The sequence below is a fragment of the Pseudochaenichthys georgianus genome, chromosome 11 (genome assembly GCF_902827115.2).
Source record: "Pseudochaenichthys georgianus chromosome 11, fPseGeo1.2, whole genome shotgun sequence".
Classification (NCBI taxonomy): domain Eukaryota; kingdom Metazoa; phylum Chordata; class Actinopteri; order Perciformes; family Channichthyidae; genus Pseudochaenichthys; species Pseudochaenichthys georgianus.
The window spans coordinates 286,133-305,849 of NC_047513.1; the positions used below are offsets into that span (position 1 = coordinate 286,133).

A 19,717-nucleotide genomic window follows, 5' to 3' on the forward strand; every position below is an offset into this window, starting at 1 on the left:
TCCTGATTCCTGCAACAGAACTCACTGCTGCATAGTGTGTTCAGGTTCTCCCCTCTATAAGCATTAACAATTTTCACATACTGTAATACTACTACTTCTACTATACTGTATATTTAAAAAACCGTTATGTATATAGTACACTATGTATATAGGTTTAGTAGATTGGTATATTAGAGAGTATTCTAATTTATTCTGAAAATTAAATAGAGATACTTCTCTGAATATATGTATTTTTTACTGAGAATATGTATATTATTTTTTTAATTTATAATCTTTATCTTTATTTTATTTGTATTCTTATTCTATTTTTTAAAGACATTTTGTAATTCTTGTAAATTGACTGTCAAAATGCTGCTTCGATTAAACAATTTAGCAACTTTGGATCATATATCTATTTATTTATCCATCTATCAGACTATGCATTTGTCTCGTAGCTCTTTCACAATGTGTGGGAGTTCCGCACGAGTACACAAAATGCTGAAGATGTGGGATTAAAAAATACAATGTAAAAGAATTAAAGTCATCAGTGTGTAAATAATACCAGTCAGTGTCAGTGATCAAACACAGGTGTGTGTGTGCAGCTGACCTGAGCATCGGCGCTGCTCATGGAGTGGCGGTCCGGGGCCCCCTCCGTCCTCAGCTCAGGCTCGGGGTCAGCGATGGGGGCTTTGGCTTCCTTCTCCTCCTTGTCCTCCTTCTCTCCCGCCTCACTCTCACACTGCGAGCGCCTCTTCAGGATGGAGGAGAAGAGGCGGGAGAGGCCGCGGCCGGCAGAGTTGCGGTTGCGAGGCCGGAGCTGCTCCTCCTCCGGGGGGGGAGACCCTGCTTCCTGCCCGGCTTCCTCCTGCTGCCTCGGCTTCTTCTGGTGACTCTCTGCCTCGTCTGTTGTCATGGCAACAGCTGTGGAGATAGAGGACAAGATCAATTTAAATCATGATCATGTCAATCCAAGGTGAAAACAAGGTCAAATTAAAGTCTGGAATATTTTTAACATGGTGTCAAATTTCAGAAAACGTTTCTTGGGTTTAATTTAGGTTACTTTTTTTAAGACACTCTACACATGGATAGAAGGAACCAGGAATATGTTTAGGGGGCTTCAGCCTCTTGCTTTTCAAGCCTCTAATAATACATTTAAAGAGGCCCTATACATTTTATGGGAGGGGGTCCCTTTCCTGTAGTGTGTTCAATAGGTTTTTATGCATTTAAAAAGGCTACAATCCCTGTGTGTCCTCCAGAGGGAGTTTTTCTCCCACACTCCCCCGGGTTAGTAAAAAAAAGTATATATTGATATAATAGGTAGAGTTATGACCTGTTGAACAGAACACAGTATGCAAACTGTCATACAGGAGGGTATGTTGAAGCACATGGGATGTACTACTTTGTTTTGTTATGTTGAACTAAATTGGTTTCAAGAAACATGTACAATTAAACTGGTATAGTATCAAGTACTTCATTTCGGCTACTGAAAATGAGGTACTGAGATTAAAAGCGACAACCCCCTTCAGAAGATTAATGCATAAAACACTGCACGGATATTATTTTGCAGTGAAGTTCGGAGGTAAAGGAAGACCTTAATGGTGGAGAGGGACTTTGGTTCCTCAGTATCGAGCAAAACATTTTCAATCAGCTGGAGCCCCCCTGCAGGCAGCCAATCAGACAGTCCCTTACTGACTGGACCTCACAATCCTCTCTGTTTAATACAGAGCCACCTGCAGGATCTTTCAAACAGCCAAACATGATTGCAGCAGGGCTTGTGTTACAAAAAAATGCCATATTGAAAAAGAAAATATAAATATAGTAATAAGATACTGAGTAAAAAGAGTACAATCAGTGTTCGAAATGGGGGGGAACCAGGGGGAGCTTGGCTCCCCTAAAGAGGGGGCAGATCCCCTGAAGGCCGACTTTGAGATAAATAGGGGGAGCCCAAAAAAATCGTGCATATTTGTGTCGCACAGATTAGAAATGTTGATGTTCTGTAAATAAATAATGGTTATGGTTCATTACAGTTTCTGAATATTTGTTTGATATTTGTAAATATTTCTGGGTGTTGCCATCTGTACGTGGCGGCGCTGCATTCTTTACGCTTCCTACGTTGCTATGGTTACGGCGGGAATGCCGGCGCGGTATTTGAAATGTTCACATTGATATTTTTTTAACTCTGGCTTTGTAATAAAAAATATGGCGAAACGAAAACAGCCAAGCCTCGCAGCTTTTGGATTCACAAGCAAAGAAAGGAGTCTGAAAATGACAACGTGAACGGAACAACTTTTAGTCGGCCGGCTGTAAGCGGCGTTAGGGTCGAGTTAGACAGCTCCTCACCGAGGGAGAGGAAAATATGGAGTGAGTGGAATGAAAGGTATCCATTGCTTCTCATAAAAAATGTGGATGTGAGATTTGCAAAGAGGCAAAAAGTATATTGATCTCCCTGCCGCTAACAGAAAAATCAGACAGAGTGCACATTTATAAAAAAACAAATGGGTAATTCGAACACTGAGTACAATTGCCTTCATCCTGAGTTATTTCACACATGCTTTATCACTCTATTGCCAAAAATAACTGCCGTATAACTTATATTTGGTACTAATAAAGTGGTGCACGAATGAATCTCAAAACCCGGAAATGAGTCAGCATTTTATGTTCTCTCAGCTCAAAGTCAATTGTGTTTGGTATTTTACGTAAAACTAATATATCTGAGTTTAAAACAAGCTGAAAAGATTTCCACACTTTGTTCAATACATCAGAATGTCTGGAGTGTCAAAAAAACCTGGGCCCACATGCATGTCTGGCCCACCCACAGCCAATCAGCGCGTCATAGCGATTTTGACGTTCGTGACAAGCCCAGAAGGAAGTGCCACAAACTGCAGTTCATCTCGTGGCCGACAGGGGATGGATGCAGAAAGGAGCAATTTCCATAGACCTCCATGTTAAAATGCCCAACTTTACAGCAGAAATAAACATGTTTCTAGCCTGGATCCAATAAAATGTATTCTGGATATAGTTAGATTCCACCTTCATGACAATGGAATAGGGAGTGCATTCTTTTACCGTGAGTAAATTAGTAAGTAAAGTACTGTAAGTTTTGCCGTGAGTGAATGAAAGTCTTATTTCTTCTTGAGGTCTGCAGTGAAGCGTGTACACATTTGCTGAATATGAAAAGACTCTCAGTGTGTCTCAGTGCGACTGTCAAGGATAAACAACCTGTGGCCTCCAAGCCAGTCATGTGGATGTCAGTTTTACACACATTCTGAGGCCGCCGTGCCTATGTTTTTGTTTTCACTGCTAGTTTAGGCTTATGCTTATGTTTAATTAGTGCATTAAAAAATAAATAAAATCATTAATGAAGTTTCAGCTCATACCCTACCTTACTAAGTATCCCCCTGGCCTACCTACCTTTCTCCAGGCCCACCCACACAATAATTCCTGGCTACGCCACTGCCTGCCCCAATTGGAATGCTGGAATTATAATCTGTGTGACAAAAACACACATCCTCTCGTCTGGCTGTCAACCCTTCATCAGTGTCTTTGGGTTAATGCCGTCTCGCAAACCAAGCTTTCGCCCTTATCTCTTATCAACACAAATAAAAAAAGAATATACAAAGCCCTTACATCAATCGAAACAGTGATCTGATTTTTTATACAATCAGACCAGTGCTTCTTAAAGTGTGGTCCGTGGACCACTGGTGGTCCGTGAGCGCCCCCTAGTGGTCCGTGAGTATATTGGTAACATTTCACATTTGAAATAAATGAATAAATGTTAATGTAATAAAAGTTTTCCGCACTCTCGCGGGAATATCTCCGCAATGGAGCGAGGTTAAGTTTCACCTTCGATTGCATAATATAGCCCAGTGCAACACCTTCGTCACACATGTAGCCGCCTGTTTATACCATTTTCAGGCGATTTCTAATCTGTTCTAGAAAAACGCTGTGTTTTTGGATATTTGTGGAGTTAGGTGGTCCGCGAGTGTTTTTTTATTGGTTAAGTGGTCCTTGGTACGAAAAAGTTTGAGAAACACTGAATCAGACCAAACAGGCTTCATTAAAGGAAGACACTTATCCAATAAGTAGGGATGCTCCGATCGCCAATGTCGGGGCCGATTTCCAATCGCCGGAATCAGTATCGGCCGATACCGATCCGATCGAGTGGGTGGGGGCTATGGGGATCTTCCATTTAAAGTGATGTTTAAACGCAGTTAATGGGGCTCATTCACTGGCGCTTCCAGTGTTTCCCCTACCATTGTCTTGGAGGGGCGCTGCGCCCCGCCAACGGAGCCCCCCCTGAAATGTAAGGTGTATCATTTTTTTTTTTAATATATAGCACCAAATTGCAACTAATCTATATCTACAGTCACTTTTCACATTGAACATGTGCTCTTTTATTAGATAAACTAAATGCTTACATTTTAAGTTGTGAGTTTAGTGTTTTTGACCCTAAGAAACACTGATGCAGTCATCAATAACAATAATCCACAGCTCCTCTCTCTGCTCCAGAGGATTTAAAAAATATATATCCCGACGAAAGTTGAGCAATGTTCAACTTTTGAAGCTTCGGCGGAAGCGTCAGCCAATCGAATCAAATGCCAGTACAAGCTCTAGCCCATCAAACCGCGTGCTTGTGTGTCCGGGGTGGGAGATTCATGTGATGGGTTGTTGGTCGAGTTTCAGCCCCCCCCCCCCCAACGCACGCTGCTGTGTGGACGGGCCGTTAGTGTGTGTTTTGGAGCTGCAGGATTTCTGCTTCACACACGTTGCATACCGCTATTTTACTGTCTTTTTCCAAGCCCCCAGGAAGTGCGCCGGACTCTGAGGAAAATATTCGTTGAGGACCCAGAAACACTTTTTCCCAGAGAGTGCATCCAAGGATCTAACTCACGGGACCGCGCCACCCGGCACGTTCATGTGACGTGTTCAGTACTACATGAGTTTTACCTTTACGCATGGATGCACAATAAGAATGGGCCCTATCGCCTTACTGCCAGCCCACGGAGCTGTAATAGATATATTGCACATGTTTGCTGTAATTCATAATTTGTCAAATATTATACTACATGGGCTGTATGATGTAAATCTTGTACCGTAAATCTTGTATTAAACAAAGTTAATATTACCGACATAGATTAACGTCCCTGTAGCTTCTTATTGCACTTGCAATATAGCCTACCATTAAAAGGAGTTGAACGTAGCTGTTTGCTATTACTATATAATACCACGCAGGGATAAGCCAGTGCGTACAACCTTTGCATGTGGGCACAACACGTTTTGACCCAGTTTGATTTATTCGCTATACCATATGATATCACCCGAGGAAGTCGTCATACTTATGCATATATAAATAAAGATGGATGTGTCAAAGCTCTAAACAAATTAACAGTTGTATTAATTGTATTAATTATAATTGTATATGTATACATATATATATAAATATATATATATATGTATATGTGTATATAGCCTGTGTGTTGTATATTTATACACACAAATGAACAAGACAGGACAGGAGAATGCTGGGCACAACATAAAGCTCAACAGTGAAGCTGGCAATGCTGAACAAAACCATCTAGAGTTATAATATTTATTCAGCTGAAAAACTCAAAGCTCTACGAAAATGTAATTAAAAATATATTGCACATGGTTGGTATTTAACAACAAGGGGTGTTTAATGGCGCATTTCCACTACGCTTTAAGCGTGCCGTGGCCGGCCTGTTTTTGATTGCGTTTCCACTTTGGCGTGGTTCTGGCTAGCAGGTACTATTTCACAGTGTTTCTGGCCCCATAAAATCGAGGTTCTTTCCGGGCCAACAACCAGGCTGAGTCAGGCTGAGTATGCTAAACTAAAGAGAGAATCGCTGGCAAGGGGGCAACAACTAAAACAAAATGAACATATTTTAATTGTAATACACGTTTCTAAATGATGCCGAAGTAACAACATACTGATACCGGTTAGTAAAAACCATGAATTAATGCTTTGACAAGTCTGCAGACAGACGGCAGGCGAACAACCTTTTAAAATGCGTGTTTTCTAAATGGAGATCGGCTAAGCTAACGCAGTATATGCTCCGACCGTCCACTCTCACACCAACGGCCTACAGACATAAATAAACCAGCGACAGTATTCGCCATGACACAGGCAGTCTGTGGTTTGTACTTGTTTAACTTTTGTCTAGTTTCTGAACAGATATGAGGAGCTGTGAGCTTGAGTGCTAACAGCTAACGGCTGATGTTGTTTTTCTGTGGTTCTGGTTGAAGATGCCGTCACGGCGCCGCCTACACTGCGTTACTATAGTAACTGCCCCAGCTACTAAACTGTAATGGAAATGCAGCATAAAGTGAGCCAGTCCTAACAAGGCCTAACGAGGCCTAGCCATACCGAGCGAGGCAGAGCGAGGCCCTGTAGTGGAAATGCGCCAATAGTCTGTGTTGTAGTGTGTAATATTGGTATTTATGGAAACATTTTACACCTTTCCTTCAAGTATTATACGTTTTAGTTACTTGTGGGGTACTTAACATGAATAATCACAGTTACTATCCTTTTACTCCATCACATTTCAAAGAGAAATAGGCTATTGTTATTTTAACTCCACCACAGTAATCCATCATCAGATTTACATTTTAGATTTCAATCACAATTGATCATAACTCAAAATACAGATATTTGTATATATTACCAAGTGGTTTCATGAACAACCCACAAAAGTATCATGCTAAATGAAGCTATTGGATATCACTAGATATCGTTATCAGCGTAATATAAAAGTACTAGGGCTGTCAAGTTAACGCAAAAAAAAATTAACGCCACTAATTAGTTTAACGCGATTAACGCATGTGTATTTTTTTTCCACGGCCGCCCCGTAGTTTCAGAGCGCATCGAGTTTAAAATACCATCGACAAGCTGATGCTGACAGCCCCGCTCCTGCTGCCTGCTTGTGGCAGACCACACTTCCACGCTCACCGGCAGGCACCGACTGGCCATCTGGAGGACCGGGAGGGTGTGTATGTGTGGCTCGAGCGAGAGAGAGACCTTACGTGTATTGTTGTTGTTAGCATCTGCTGCTAGATAGCTGCGCTAACGGATATAAGGAGCTGTTTAAATGAAAACAGAGGAGCGACATTTCGCCGACAACTGCGCCGAGCACTTGAGTTTATGCAGGAAGCCAGACAGTGGGACATTGTACGAGAAGTCAGCACACTCAGCACGGATAGTGTGCGCAACATGATTGCAGCGTCCAGGCAGCTCCCGTTCGAGCATATGCCTTGAGTTGCACATAGCTCCAACGAACACACACACACACACACACACACACACACACACACACACACACACACACACACACACACACACACACACACACACACACACACACACACACACACACACACACACACACACACACACACACACACACACACACACACACACACACACACACACACACACACACACACACACACACACACACACACACACACACACACACACACACAGTATTGTATGAGAGGTTCCAGGTGGAATTGAGGTGAATATTTGTAATGTTCAGAGGTTGTTGTGTTTAATATTCATGAGAATATTTGTCATTGTTCAAATGATAATAAACATTAGCATAACGCATATTTGTCCACTCATATGTTGATAAGAGTATTAAAAACTTGAAAAATATTCCTCTAAGGTACATTTAGAACAGATAAAACATTTGCGATTAATTTGCGATTAATCGCGATTAACTATTTTAATCGACTGACTGCCCTAAAAAGTACATAACGATGTATGTGTACATTAGCATAATTACTAGCTAGCCGCTAGCTGCTAACTGCCGCGGCCGCCTAGTTAATGTCAAAATCCATCATAACAATCCAGTACCATGCTGTCATGAATGTGCAGGTGCTGTTACGTGTACAAATTGACGCGCTTGATGTGAACGAGCCTTTTGGTGGGCGTGGTTAAAGTTGCGCATAATCTATGAGTACATATACGGGTACTTCTCAGGCATGACGGGTAATCTGTTACGTTTCGCTCTTTCAAAAGTTGGGCCATTTTATCTTCATGCGCCAATGAGCAACTCTCATAGAATGAATGAGGCCCCGCCTCCCACGCTGTATCCAGTTCTTATTATACATCCATGTATTTTTCGGATACCTTAAAATACTGCCAGACTGGTGAAGCCATTTTGGCGAGTTTGTTTTGCCGCGCACAGAGAAAAGTGTCATGTATTTTAGGTCATGTGATCGGCTCTCCTGATCGGCATTTATAGAGAGCACCGATCGATCGGCAGAGAGTGAATATTACAATATTTGTAATATTACAAATCTCACACAAACTCAGCAACAGCTTAGTCTCACGACAACCAGAAAAAGCTTTTGATCAGGTAAATTGGGATTTTTTATTTGGAAAACTAAAACAATATGCTTTGGTGTAATTTATCGGGGGAGGATTTTATACACATCACTCATACTCATCACATTTAGCAAACATTTGACCACCCCTCCCCCAACCTCTGCTTTCTTGGAGAGATTTCCAACATAAATCTAAACAAGACATCCAATAAAATACTTTCCCTTACCCTAATCATGGCCAAGAAAACTAACCTCATGAACATGGAACTTAAGACACAAAATAACTTTTTGCCTGCACCACCCTCATCAAACATGCACTCCATCTCTCCATTTGTCATCATACTATAATACCTACACTTATTGGCATCACACACCCAACAAACATACTCTTCAGTTGTTATGTAATCACCTAATCACACCAAATATATGTGGCGATATGAGAGCTTTTAACACATTACAAATGTAATTTAAAATGTTAAATACTCCATTGCTAGCAAAAGTACTGCAAGTAATTAAAAATAAATTGAAATATTCAAAAGGAAAAACACAACATTTTCACATTTGAGGAATTGGAACTGTGAAAGGTTTCTTATGCAAATAATGTGAATACAATGAGCCAAACTGCTACCAATTAATTAAATTAAATTAAATATGTCTTCCCACTACCCAAAAGTGGCACAGAAACAAAATACTTGAGTAAAGTCCAAGTAGCTCAAATTTGTGTTTAGTACAGTACTTTCCAAAACAAAAAAGTAAGAGGCTAAACTAATATTAGAATGATTATCAGACTGTTCATACTGATGACTCAGTTTACATGCAGTATTTTACGGTTGTAGCTGAGTGACCCATTTCAAAAGCGGCTCTGATGAAAGTTCAATAAGGTGCTTCTCAATTGTATTGGTAATTCAAAAATGTGTCCTCTGCTCAGAGATTTCATTGATAGGAAAAGCTGCCTTTCACTCAGCAGATTCAGACAGCAGCCTGGACACCAACAATGAAACTCATGAGCACATCCTACAGTTTCAAAAAGCAGGAATCAAACCAGGTGACAGAAAATGCTCCGTTTCAGTTTAACACACAGTTAAGCTCACACACACTATTTTGCTGAACACCTGCTGAATTAAAAACAGAACAAAAGAAGCTAAGAAAGTGGAAACCATGAAGCAGATTCAGGCAGTAGACGTATAGCCTACAGAACAGTACAGCTTACAGAGAAGAGAGAACTTCTGATCCTTTACAACAAACACTACTGTAGATGCTCTATACTGTAGTTTTAGTAACATTGTAATCCTGATGGTAATCAACTATTTTCAGAAATGTAAAATACATGCGATTACATCTTTTGTTACTCAAAGGGCACAGTTACCTTTTTTGTATCCTGATTATGGAATCCCGTTACATGTAATCTGAAAGATGAATTGGGGTTGAGTTTCACAGACTCAATACTCTACAGTATTTTGAAAGCCACACAGACTAAAATATGTTCATGGCACACGACCCAACTCAATATGTCTGCGGGCAGACTGAGGGTGGAGGGAACCACAGCTCTGCCCCACATGCAGCTCCAGACTCTGAGTGGATGCTGACGGGGCAGAGCAGAGCTTCAGGTGTACTGTGTGTAATGAGAGCCAAACAAACAAACAGGAAGTTCATGTTCCCATGCTGGAGTGTCTGAGCAGCAGTTTGTAGCAGGTGTCCCACAGATCTCCAGAGTCTGCAGCTTTTCAGGCCAGATAAACACCTCCTCCTTTTTAAAGCTTAAAGTGAAACAAGCTGGAATAAAACCATGCTTTCTCCACCATGGTGGGAATAAAAATAATAATGAGCTGTATATCTCTAGCATAAAATCCTAACAGTTTTGATTACCAAATTGTCCTATGTCCTATAATATAATATTTCCAGACATTAAATTGGACTATTATATTGCTGTGCCATGGAATGGGAAACTGCGTTTAACTATTCATCTGAACTGCATTACAAATGTATGCAGGTGGGACCAATGGTAGTAAAAGTGATACTGTAAGTACAAGGCTTGCTTATTATGTTTGGACTGATGCTTGGAACAAATCATTAACTACAACATACTAGGTTTGAAATATGTATGCAAAAAAAAACATAAATCTCAAAGAGAGAAAATATGCTATATTCCATAGCTACATTCTTATGGTACTCAACCAACACCTATAGTTGTTTCTTTGTGTCAATCACACTGACAATTATAAAAAATATCAAAGCACAGATGTATAAAATATAAATACCAGCACATTTATCAGTACAACTAATATATATCATTTAAACTCAAATTACAGTGAATTGATCTTGGCAACCATGGGGAAAATAGTGTGTGCACTGGGAGCATATTCCAGCATGTCCTCCTACAAAAAACGACCATATAGGCCGATTGTTCAAGCCCTTATTATGACCCAGAGGTACGTTTTAAAGTGTATGTTGTTTCTTACACGACCACTAGAGGTGATCTAGTGGTCGTGTAAGAAACAACATGCTCCCGGCCCATTCATTGCAAACGCTCCGGAGGGACGTTTATTCACGAATAACCATAGCCGCGGGAAGTAGGGGTGCTGCAGCACCCCCTGTTGGCGAGTGGTGTACATTTGAAAAACTGAGTGACCACCTAAATAAAAATGATTAAACTGCATAAAATAGTTATGATTTTACTTAAAATAAAATTAGCTGTATACAGTAGCATATCATATATTTTTATCAGTCAGGTGGCTTGAATTTTCCAAATAAATAAAATCCGAGTCATCTAGGTCGTAGGAGAGTGACGTAATTGACGCAACACACACACTGCAGAGTGACGACTTTCTAGAATGGCGCAACAAAGGATTTTGGATTTTTTTTCTCAAACAGACAACGCAATAAAAAGAGTGGACCACCAGCTACTCCTCAGCCCACCACCTCTACAACTAGAGTAATATGACACAGAAGAGACTGACACATCTGGCTTTGATGCATGTCCATAGTAACATTTTGGACAATGTGGATGTATCTGCTCTAATGAGGGTCTTCATTAGTGCCACCCCAGGCTATATTTGGAGTTTTGTGAAGCCCCAACACAAGGTAAGACGATTTTTTCTTTAATGCTGCTGCCGCTGTGCAGTGTTTTGCCTCGTCAATCAGTTACAATTGAATTCATAGTTTTATTAATATTGTAAATAATATTTTCTGACTATTTGTAAAGTTATGTAGGTTTGTAAGACCCATAGTTAGCATGTGGGCATGTGCAGCTGTTGCTAAGTGATGTAGGTCTATAATGGTTTATTAAGCCTAACATTACATTACATTACATTGCATTTAGCTGACGCTTTTATCCAAAGCGACTTACAATAAGTACATTCGACCAGGAAGACACAACCTTGAGGAAAACAGAATCATATAAGTACATCAGGTTTCATAGAGCCAATCAGTTCAAGTGCTACTCAACTGGCTTTAGATAAGCCAGTCCTTTATTAGTATATAAGTGCTCTGTTAGCAGTTCTTTGTTAGTCATTCTATTGCTCGAAGTGGAGTCGAAAGAGATGAGTTTTCAGTATGCGCCGGAAGGTGTGTAAGCTTTCTGCCGTCCTGATGTCAATGGGGAGCTCATTCCACCATTTAGGAGCCAGGATAGCAAACCCACGTGTTTTTGCTGATGGGAACTTGGGTCCCCCTCGCAGTGAGGGTGCAGCGAGTCATTTGGCTGATGCAGAGCGAAGTGCACGCGCTGGGGTGTACGGTTTAACCATGTCCTGGATGTAGGAAGGGCCAGATCCATTCGCAGCATGGTACGCAAGTACCAGTGTCTTGAAGTGAATTCTAGCAGTTACTGGAAGCCAGTGGAGGGAGCGGAGGAGCGGAGTGGTGTGGGAAAATTTAGGAAGGTTGAAGACCAGACAAGCCGCTGCATTCTGGATGAGCTGCAGAGGTCGGATGGCACATGCAGGTAGACCAGCCAGGAGGGAGTTGCAGTAGTCTAGGCGTGAGATGACGAGAGCCTGGACCAGAACCTGCGTCGCTTTCTGGGTCAGCTGGGGACGTATCTTCCTGATGTTGAAAAGCGTGTATCTGCAGCAGCGGGTTGTAGCAGCGATGTTTGCAGTGAAGGACAGTTTGTTATCCAGGATCACACACAGATTCCTTGCAGTCTGGGTCGGGGAGACAACAGAGGTGCCGATGTTGATGGTCAGGTCAAGAGTGGGACAATCTTTTCCCGGAAGGAAAAGCACTTCAGTTTTGTCAAGGTTGAGCTTGAGATGATGAGCAGACATCCACTGAGAGATGTCAGCTAAACAAGAAGAGATGCGTGCGACCACCTGGGTCTCTGAGCGGGGAAAGGACAGAATTAGTTGGGTGTCGTCAGCGTAGCAGTGGTATGAAAAACCATGCGGGCTAATGACAGATCCGAGCGAGTTTGTGTACAGGGAGAAGAGGAGGGGACCAAGAACAGAGCCCTGAGGGACCCCTGTAGTTAATTGACAAGGGTCGGACTCGGACCCTCTCCAAGTTACCCTGTAGGTGCGGTCTTTGAGGTATGAGGTGAGCAGGGAAAGTGCAGAGCCTGATACTCCAAGTTCTTGGAGAGTGCGAAGGAGGATCTGATGGTTCACCGTGTCGAATGCAGCAGACAGGTCCAACAGGATGATGACAGAGGAGAGGGAGGCTGCTTTAGCAGTGTGCAGTTCCTCAGTGACAGCAAAGAGGGCAGTTTATGTGGAGTGACCTGCCTTGAAACCAGACTGGTGCGGATCCAGAAGGTTGTTCTGATGGAGATAACGGAGGTTACGGCGGACAAGTGCAGGATGCGAAGAGATTAGTTTGTTATGTTTGGAAAGGGGTAGAGAGAATGAAATGAAGAAGTGATCGGAGGTGTGGAGCGGGTTTACAGAGAGGTTAGAAGTAGCGCAGTTCCTTGAGAATATGAGATCAAGGACATTGCCAGCTTTATGAGTTGGTGGGGACGGAGACAGTGAGAAAGCAAAAGCGGTTAACAGAGATGTTAGTTCGTCTATCTTCCCCGTCTGGAGGTTGAAGTCTCCGAGAAGTACAGCGGGAGGGCCAGGAGATACACGAGGCCAGTGATAATTGCGAGAAGACACATGAACAGGAATGGAGAAAATACACATGATTTTAGGATGAGGGGCTAGAAAGCTAAACAAATTAACAGTTAAGGCGAGACACACCAGGTGAATAGGGTAATTTCTCCAGTTAATTACCTACAATAAGGCAATTGTTTCTTGTATTACAAGTTTTCTGAATATGCAAATTACCATTATCTCATTACATTTGCGCATATTTTAACACCTTTCAGGAACCGAAATCTGAACTTTGGATAAAGCCAGGTTCAAAATTCTCGTTTCATTTTGTAGTCATATTAGTATCCAAGGCTTTTACAGAAGGGATATTGGATATTTCTTTTTATCTCTTCATATATCAGAAAATACTGTCAACAGCCCTAAAATATCAATTTTCGCCATGTTTCTAGGTATACAATCTTATATAATTCAGGCTATGAATGATATATGAACAAACCCTTCAGTAAAAGCCTTCATAATATTGATAGGAATATAACTGGAAGGTTTGGTGTATGTAAGTGCAACTGAAGTGGACATTTCGGACTCAGAGTAGGAGAAAAAACTCATTTTGAGAAAACAACCTTTATAGATTGCAGTGAGGCGCTAGCTAAACCCTCCTGTTCTTTGGATGATAGCTTGCGCCTCGACGCACTCCGTGAAGGTATTTCATGTTCGGGGTCATTTGTTTTTTGTATAACCTTGCTTCGTGCAAGTGACAATTGTTGTCGTCTTCTCACGTTTTTTTCGCCGTTCTTTTGCTATTTTGAGATTTCAATTTCTAGCGGAAAGCTAACCAGGAAGTGTTTTAGCACACCACGTGACACATCTGAACGAATCACGTTGTCAGAAGTTGACACCAGCCAATGAGATTTCGTTTCTTGGTTTAAGACCCTTTTGTACTTTCACGATTGGTTGCTGATAAAAAGGAAATGACCATATTTGGATCCGATTAGATTGTGCAGCAGAGACACAGCTTTCCAACGATATCTCAGTTGACATGGTGCACACAGAGGTCGCGGTACTTTATGTTACGTTAGAATGCTAACTTTTGGTGAATTTAGGAGAAATCTACAGACGCAAATAGATAAACTATAGTAAAATAAACACTTAAATGTGTATTTTGTACGTCTTCCTTCCAAAAGCCTGAAAGAAAACATGGAATCAAAATAGCACAACATCTCAAAATTGACCAGTACTTGAAAAACGATGTTTTTGCCTGCCGTGTCTCGCCTTTAAAAAACAATTTATGTGGCTCGTATCGCTGACAGCCGGGCCCGGGCCGGCACCGCCTTTTTTCTTTTCTTTTTTAAGCGGCTCCCTCCCCACCTTTTGGCAGCACCCCCTGAGCAAAATGACTTCCCGCGGCTATGCGAATAACCCTCTCTGGAAAATCCTAAATTGTGGAATAGTTTGGCCATTAAAATGCTTTTTGATTCGATTTATGGCGAGAAGTGTATTTTTTACTCTTAGAATCCACGTCCAGTCGATGTGTAGGATCTATAGTTTGATATTTATTACGAAGATGATTTGAGGTCTCGCCAGGATAACGCAGCTTCCATGTAAACTTAGCATGGGTGAAAACAGTTTTTCCGGTCTCGAAGTTTTCATAATAAAACCGGATATATTCCCCTCACTGTCAAATGATTACACTGCATTACTCATCCACTACAACACATCAGTTTATCCTTGTTAATTACACAATATTGATTGGTTTAAATTGTGTACAATGCTTTTGTGTTTTTAACCTTCGATTCAGAGAAATCGTTTTTTCGGAGTTAAGACACTACAGTTTCCGAAGACACTACACTACCCAGAATCCCCAGCTATCGTTTGGGACTACAACATCCGCCTTGCTTTACAAACCCCGTGATTAGTCATCAAGCTCTGTGATTGGATGTTGGAGTGGCAGTGCGACAAGGTTACGCTGAACGTCAAACAGCTCTATGAAATGGAATGGAACCACGGCAGACTTTCCAAAACTGGAATTGGACGGGTCATCGGTGTTATCAAATGTAAAACATATAATTAATAAATGGGTGAATTAATATACCCACATGGGCTCAGAACAGTCTCATAATACACACATGCACACAGAAGGATTCAAACTTGTATTTCCGGATCCACACTTGTATTTTTCAATGCACACACAAATGTGTTCCGTTTCATATACATATAAATACAATCCAATTACAGAAAAAGGTTTTGCAGATGTATTTTTGATACTCACATATTTGTTTTCCATTTAAAACCGCTGAACCTGCAAACACAAGCCACTTTCTGTGCACGGATCGCTGTGCATTCGTGTGTGGGTTTTGTGAGTCTCCCCTGACGGTCAGCCGATTCGTACTAATTTTTTCTATCTATAGCCAATCAGATGTCTCCTCCATGCTAAGCCAATCACATGAGCGCACCCCCAAGAGGGTATGATTTATTGCGTTCATGACGTAGCGCTTCATGTACGCATTTTGCACTGTCCGGTCAGCTCACTAAACAGAGGGAGGAGCATCAGGTGATCATGCAGAGATTCACTCCCGTTTATGTCCATATCGATCAGATCCAGCTCTCCTGATCGGCCTTTATAGAGAGCACCGATCAAACTATTAAGAGTGAATATCGGCCGATAATGACCGGCGGGGCTTCCCCCCCGTTGACAGGTCACTGTCTAGCACTGGCTTCGTAGTGCACTGATCGATTAGGCTAAGCTAACGTGTAGCTGCTCCTTCCACACTCACAACAACTTCATACAGACATAAATAAAGCAGCTGTATTCGCCATACAGGAAACACACATTTAAAACGGTTTTGCCTGCCGTTTTTGTGCACACAAGCATTCATCAATGGTTCGGAAAGTGGCGCTGTACCTTGATAATATAAAGGCTTGTATTTGCGTGCATTTCCTGTTCGGAAAGTGGCGCTGTACTGAGAGTGGAGGTGTCCTGAGACTAGCGCCTGCAGGCAGGCTCCATGGAGCTGTCAGCTCTGGACAGCGCAAAATGCGTACATGAAGTGCTACGTCATGAACGCAAGGAATCTACCCTCGTGGGGGCGCGCTCATGTGATTGGCTTAGAATTGAGGAGACATCTGATTGGCTATAGATAGAACAAATTACAAGTACGAATCGGCTGACCGTCAGGGGAGTCTCAAAAAACCCACACACGAATGCACAGCGATCCGTGCACAGAGAGCGGGTTGTGTTTGCAGGTTCAGGGGATTTAAACGGAAAACAAATATGTGAGGATCAAAAATACACATTTTATTTACATGTATATGAAACGGAACACATGTGTGTGTGCATTGAAAAACACAAGTGCGGATCATGAAATACAAGTGTGAATCCTTCTACATGTGTGTATTATGAGACTGTTCTGAGCCCATACAGCTAAGGTCAGAAGAGCTTTATTTAACAGCTGGTCTTATGTTTGTGACCCCTCCTGTTGTTCATTGATAAGCCTGAAACATGCACTTGTCAAGGTTCAGAGGCACATTTTGCAAATATGGCAGTAGCTAGGGGTGGGCCATATGACGATATATATCAACGTGACGATATTAGGTCTCCACGATATGCTTTTTCAGAGATATCGTATCTATCGTGATAAAAAAAAAAAAAACTGATGTGAAAGACATGCTCTAAAGCTGTCTAGTCAGGATTCAGACAGTATTGCACTTAATTTATTGTCTTGGTTGATTCTGTTGGCTTATATTTTTATTTGATTTGCGTGCATATGAAACTCTAACCATTCCCATTGAGATCATTAAAACTGTCATTTGAACGGCGATCAAGCCTGAAGCCACAGAGACGGACACGATCCCCTGTCCGGCTAGGGTTAGGGTTAGCCAACACACTCTCACTCCACAATCGTCCAGGAGCGACGTTTGTTCAGTGTCCGTGGCGTGCAATTGTGACGCTCCTAGGCTCCTTCAGCTTCATAAAGGGACGCAAATAGCTTTCAACTGATTGCAATGTATTCCCATCTGCGGCGGGATTTGACGCTCATGGAAGCACGGCATTCGTTTGTGTCGGCTGCCCTTAAAGGCAATGTGAGCGTCCATTCCCATTGGATAACGGAGAATTGTACACCCGGAAGTAAGTATTCCTCTTACTGTCGATTGATTTTACAGTGATATCTGCACTACTCATCGACTAAAAAACACCAGATTATCCTTGTTAATTACACAACATTGATTGGTTTAAATTGTGTGCAATGCTTTTGTATTTTTCCCTTTCGATTCGGAGAAACAAATATTTTTTCCGAGGATGGCAGAAGACACTACACTACCCAGAATCCCCAGCTATCGTTTGGACTACGCCATGTGCTCTGTTTGACAAACCCTGTGATAGTCCTCAAGCTCTGTGATTGGAGAGTGTGCTCCGAGGGTTACGCCGAGCCTCGAACAGCACTTGAAATGGGATGGAACCACGGCAGACTGTCCAAAACTGGATTAGAACGGGTCCACCGCGTCTCTATATTTCTATCATGCCTTTTACTTTCCCCCAATTTTGTAAGTAGGCTACTCTTAATATTTAAATGTTTTCATCAAATAAAACGTATTCAACAACACAATTCAACAACAAAATTCAATAACGTGCTTTAACCACTAGGCGGTGTGGGTTAAAAAATCAGTGGTCTAGTTAATAAAACATAATAATATCAAACATAATATGACTATTAACTTTATTGTGAAATTAAAACAGAACGATAAAGGAAAACACAGTTTCAGTCTTACAGTTTGTCAAAAGGTCTTCTGATCAGGGCTCTATAAATAAAGAACTACGGCAGATCTGAAATATGTAATGCAGCCGAACCGTGTATTACAATGCCGTTATGTGATGACTGCCAAAGAGAAAAGCAAGAACACTCGGAATAAAGTATTATTTTATTTAAAAAAAACGTTTTTCCGATTTCATATCATATAAACACCATATCCCGAAATGCATTGCGGCTAAAACAATCAATGTTTTAGCCTATCAAAACCTCTGAAAAAAGAAAGGTGTCTCTCAGAATTGAAAGAGAAAAAGCTATGGGAAAAACACAAAAGCATTGTACACAATTTAAACCAATACATGTCGTATAATTAACAAGGATAAACTGATGTTTTTTAGTGGATGAGTACTGCAGAAATCACTGTTAAATTATTTGATCATTGGTTTTATTATGAAAACGTCGAGACCGGAAATACTGTTTTCAATCCGTAACTTTACATGGAGGCTGTTGCATACCTCAAATCATCTTCGTAATATCTATCAAACTATAGATCCTACATATCGACTGGACGTGGATTCTAAAAGTACAATATACACTTCTCACTAGAAATCTAATCAAAAAGCGTTTTAATGGCCAAACTATCCTACAATTTAGGATTTTCCAGAGAGGGTTATTTGTGAATAAACGACCACCTGTAACATTAACATTCAACGGGAGCACTAGAGGGCGAAAACGTTGAAGCGTAATTATAGGACGTATTAAGCGCTTGAACAAACGACATATTTGGTCGTAATAAGGGCTTAAACAATCGGCCCATTTGGCAGGGGTAGACATTAAGGGTCGGTGGAATTGTATTATCACTGGCCCCACCATTGTAACCCTGGCCCGGTGCATTCGTCCAAAAAAAAATCGAATAATAATGAAGAAAATTAACACATTTGTTGCAATAGTAAATTATACACTAACTACATTACTACTTGTACTACAACATTTGGACAATCAGTTCTTCCTCATTTTCCTCAATTGTTCATATTTGGTTTATTAAAATAATGATATTGTGGTCATTGTTAAAAAATGTCAGCTATTATTATGAGTATTATTATTTGTATAATGCACTTTCTGCCTTCCTGTCATCAGGAGTTAGAAATGTAATGGCTATAGATTAGATTAGATCCTTCGTTATTCTAAACTGGTGGGACATTTCGCCAATACCTTTATATTGTCTACTCTTCACTTACTTGTCAGCATAGGTCGGCATTGATGTACAGAGCCGACAGAAGACCTTGTTTATATTGGCATCATATTGAGATGTGCAGCCAGTGACGCGTCCTAAAACCAGGAAGTAAGCTGCTGGTTCCCTCGACAAAAAGCAATGGGATTTCTCCACGGGGTTTTGGAAAATAGCTGGAAATAAGGTCTGTGGAAAACAAACCTGTTCAGCCGGATAATCTCCACATGTCTACCCTACTTTTATAATTTTCGAATCATAAATCTAATCGATAGATTATAAAAGGGTTTTATGGTTTTAGGACGCGTCACTGCACCACTAGAAGCCAACTCCATCGATCAAGCTGGCTGAAACTTTCTCTCCCTCTTCTTCTCATGCTCCCTGTCACT

At 41.3% G+C, this 19,717-nt stretch overlaps 1 protein-coding gene across 10 annotated transcripts in view; it reads right to left on the reverse strand.

Moving 5' to 3' along the window:
* LOC117455228 (protein 4.1-like) overlaps nt 1-19,717 on the reverse strand; it is a 117,184-nt gene that overhangs the window by 79,982 nt on the left and 17,485 nt on the right. For all 10 annotated transcript variants that reach the window (XM_071204768.1, XM_034094644.2, XM_034094639.1 and 7 more), the window contains exon 2: nt 587-900. In XM_071204768.1, the coding sequence (XP_071060869.1) occupies nt 587-892 (306 nt within the window). In that variant the 5' untranslated portion in view covers nt 893-900. The remainder of the gene's footprint in view (nt 1-586; nt 901-19,717) is intronic.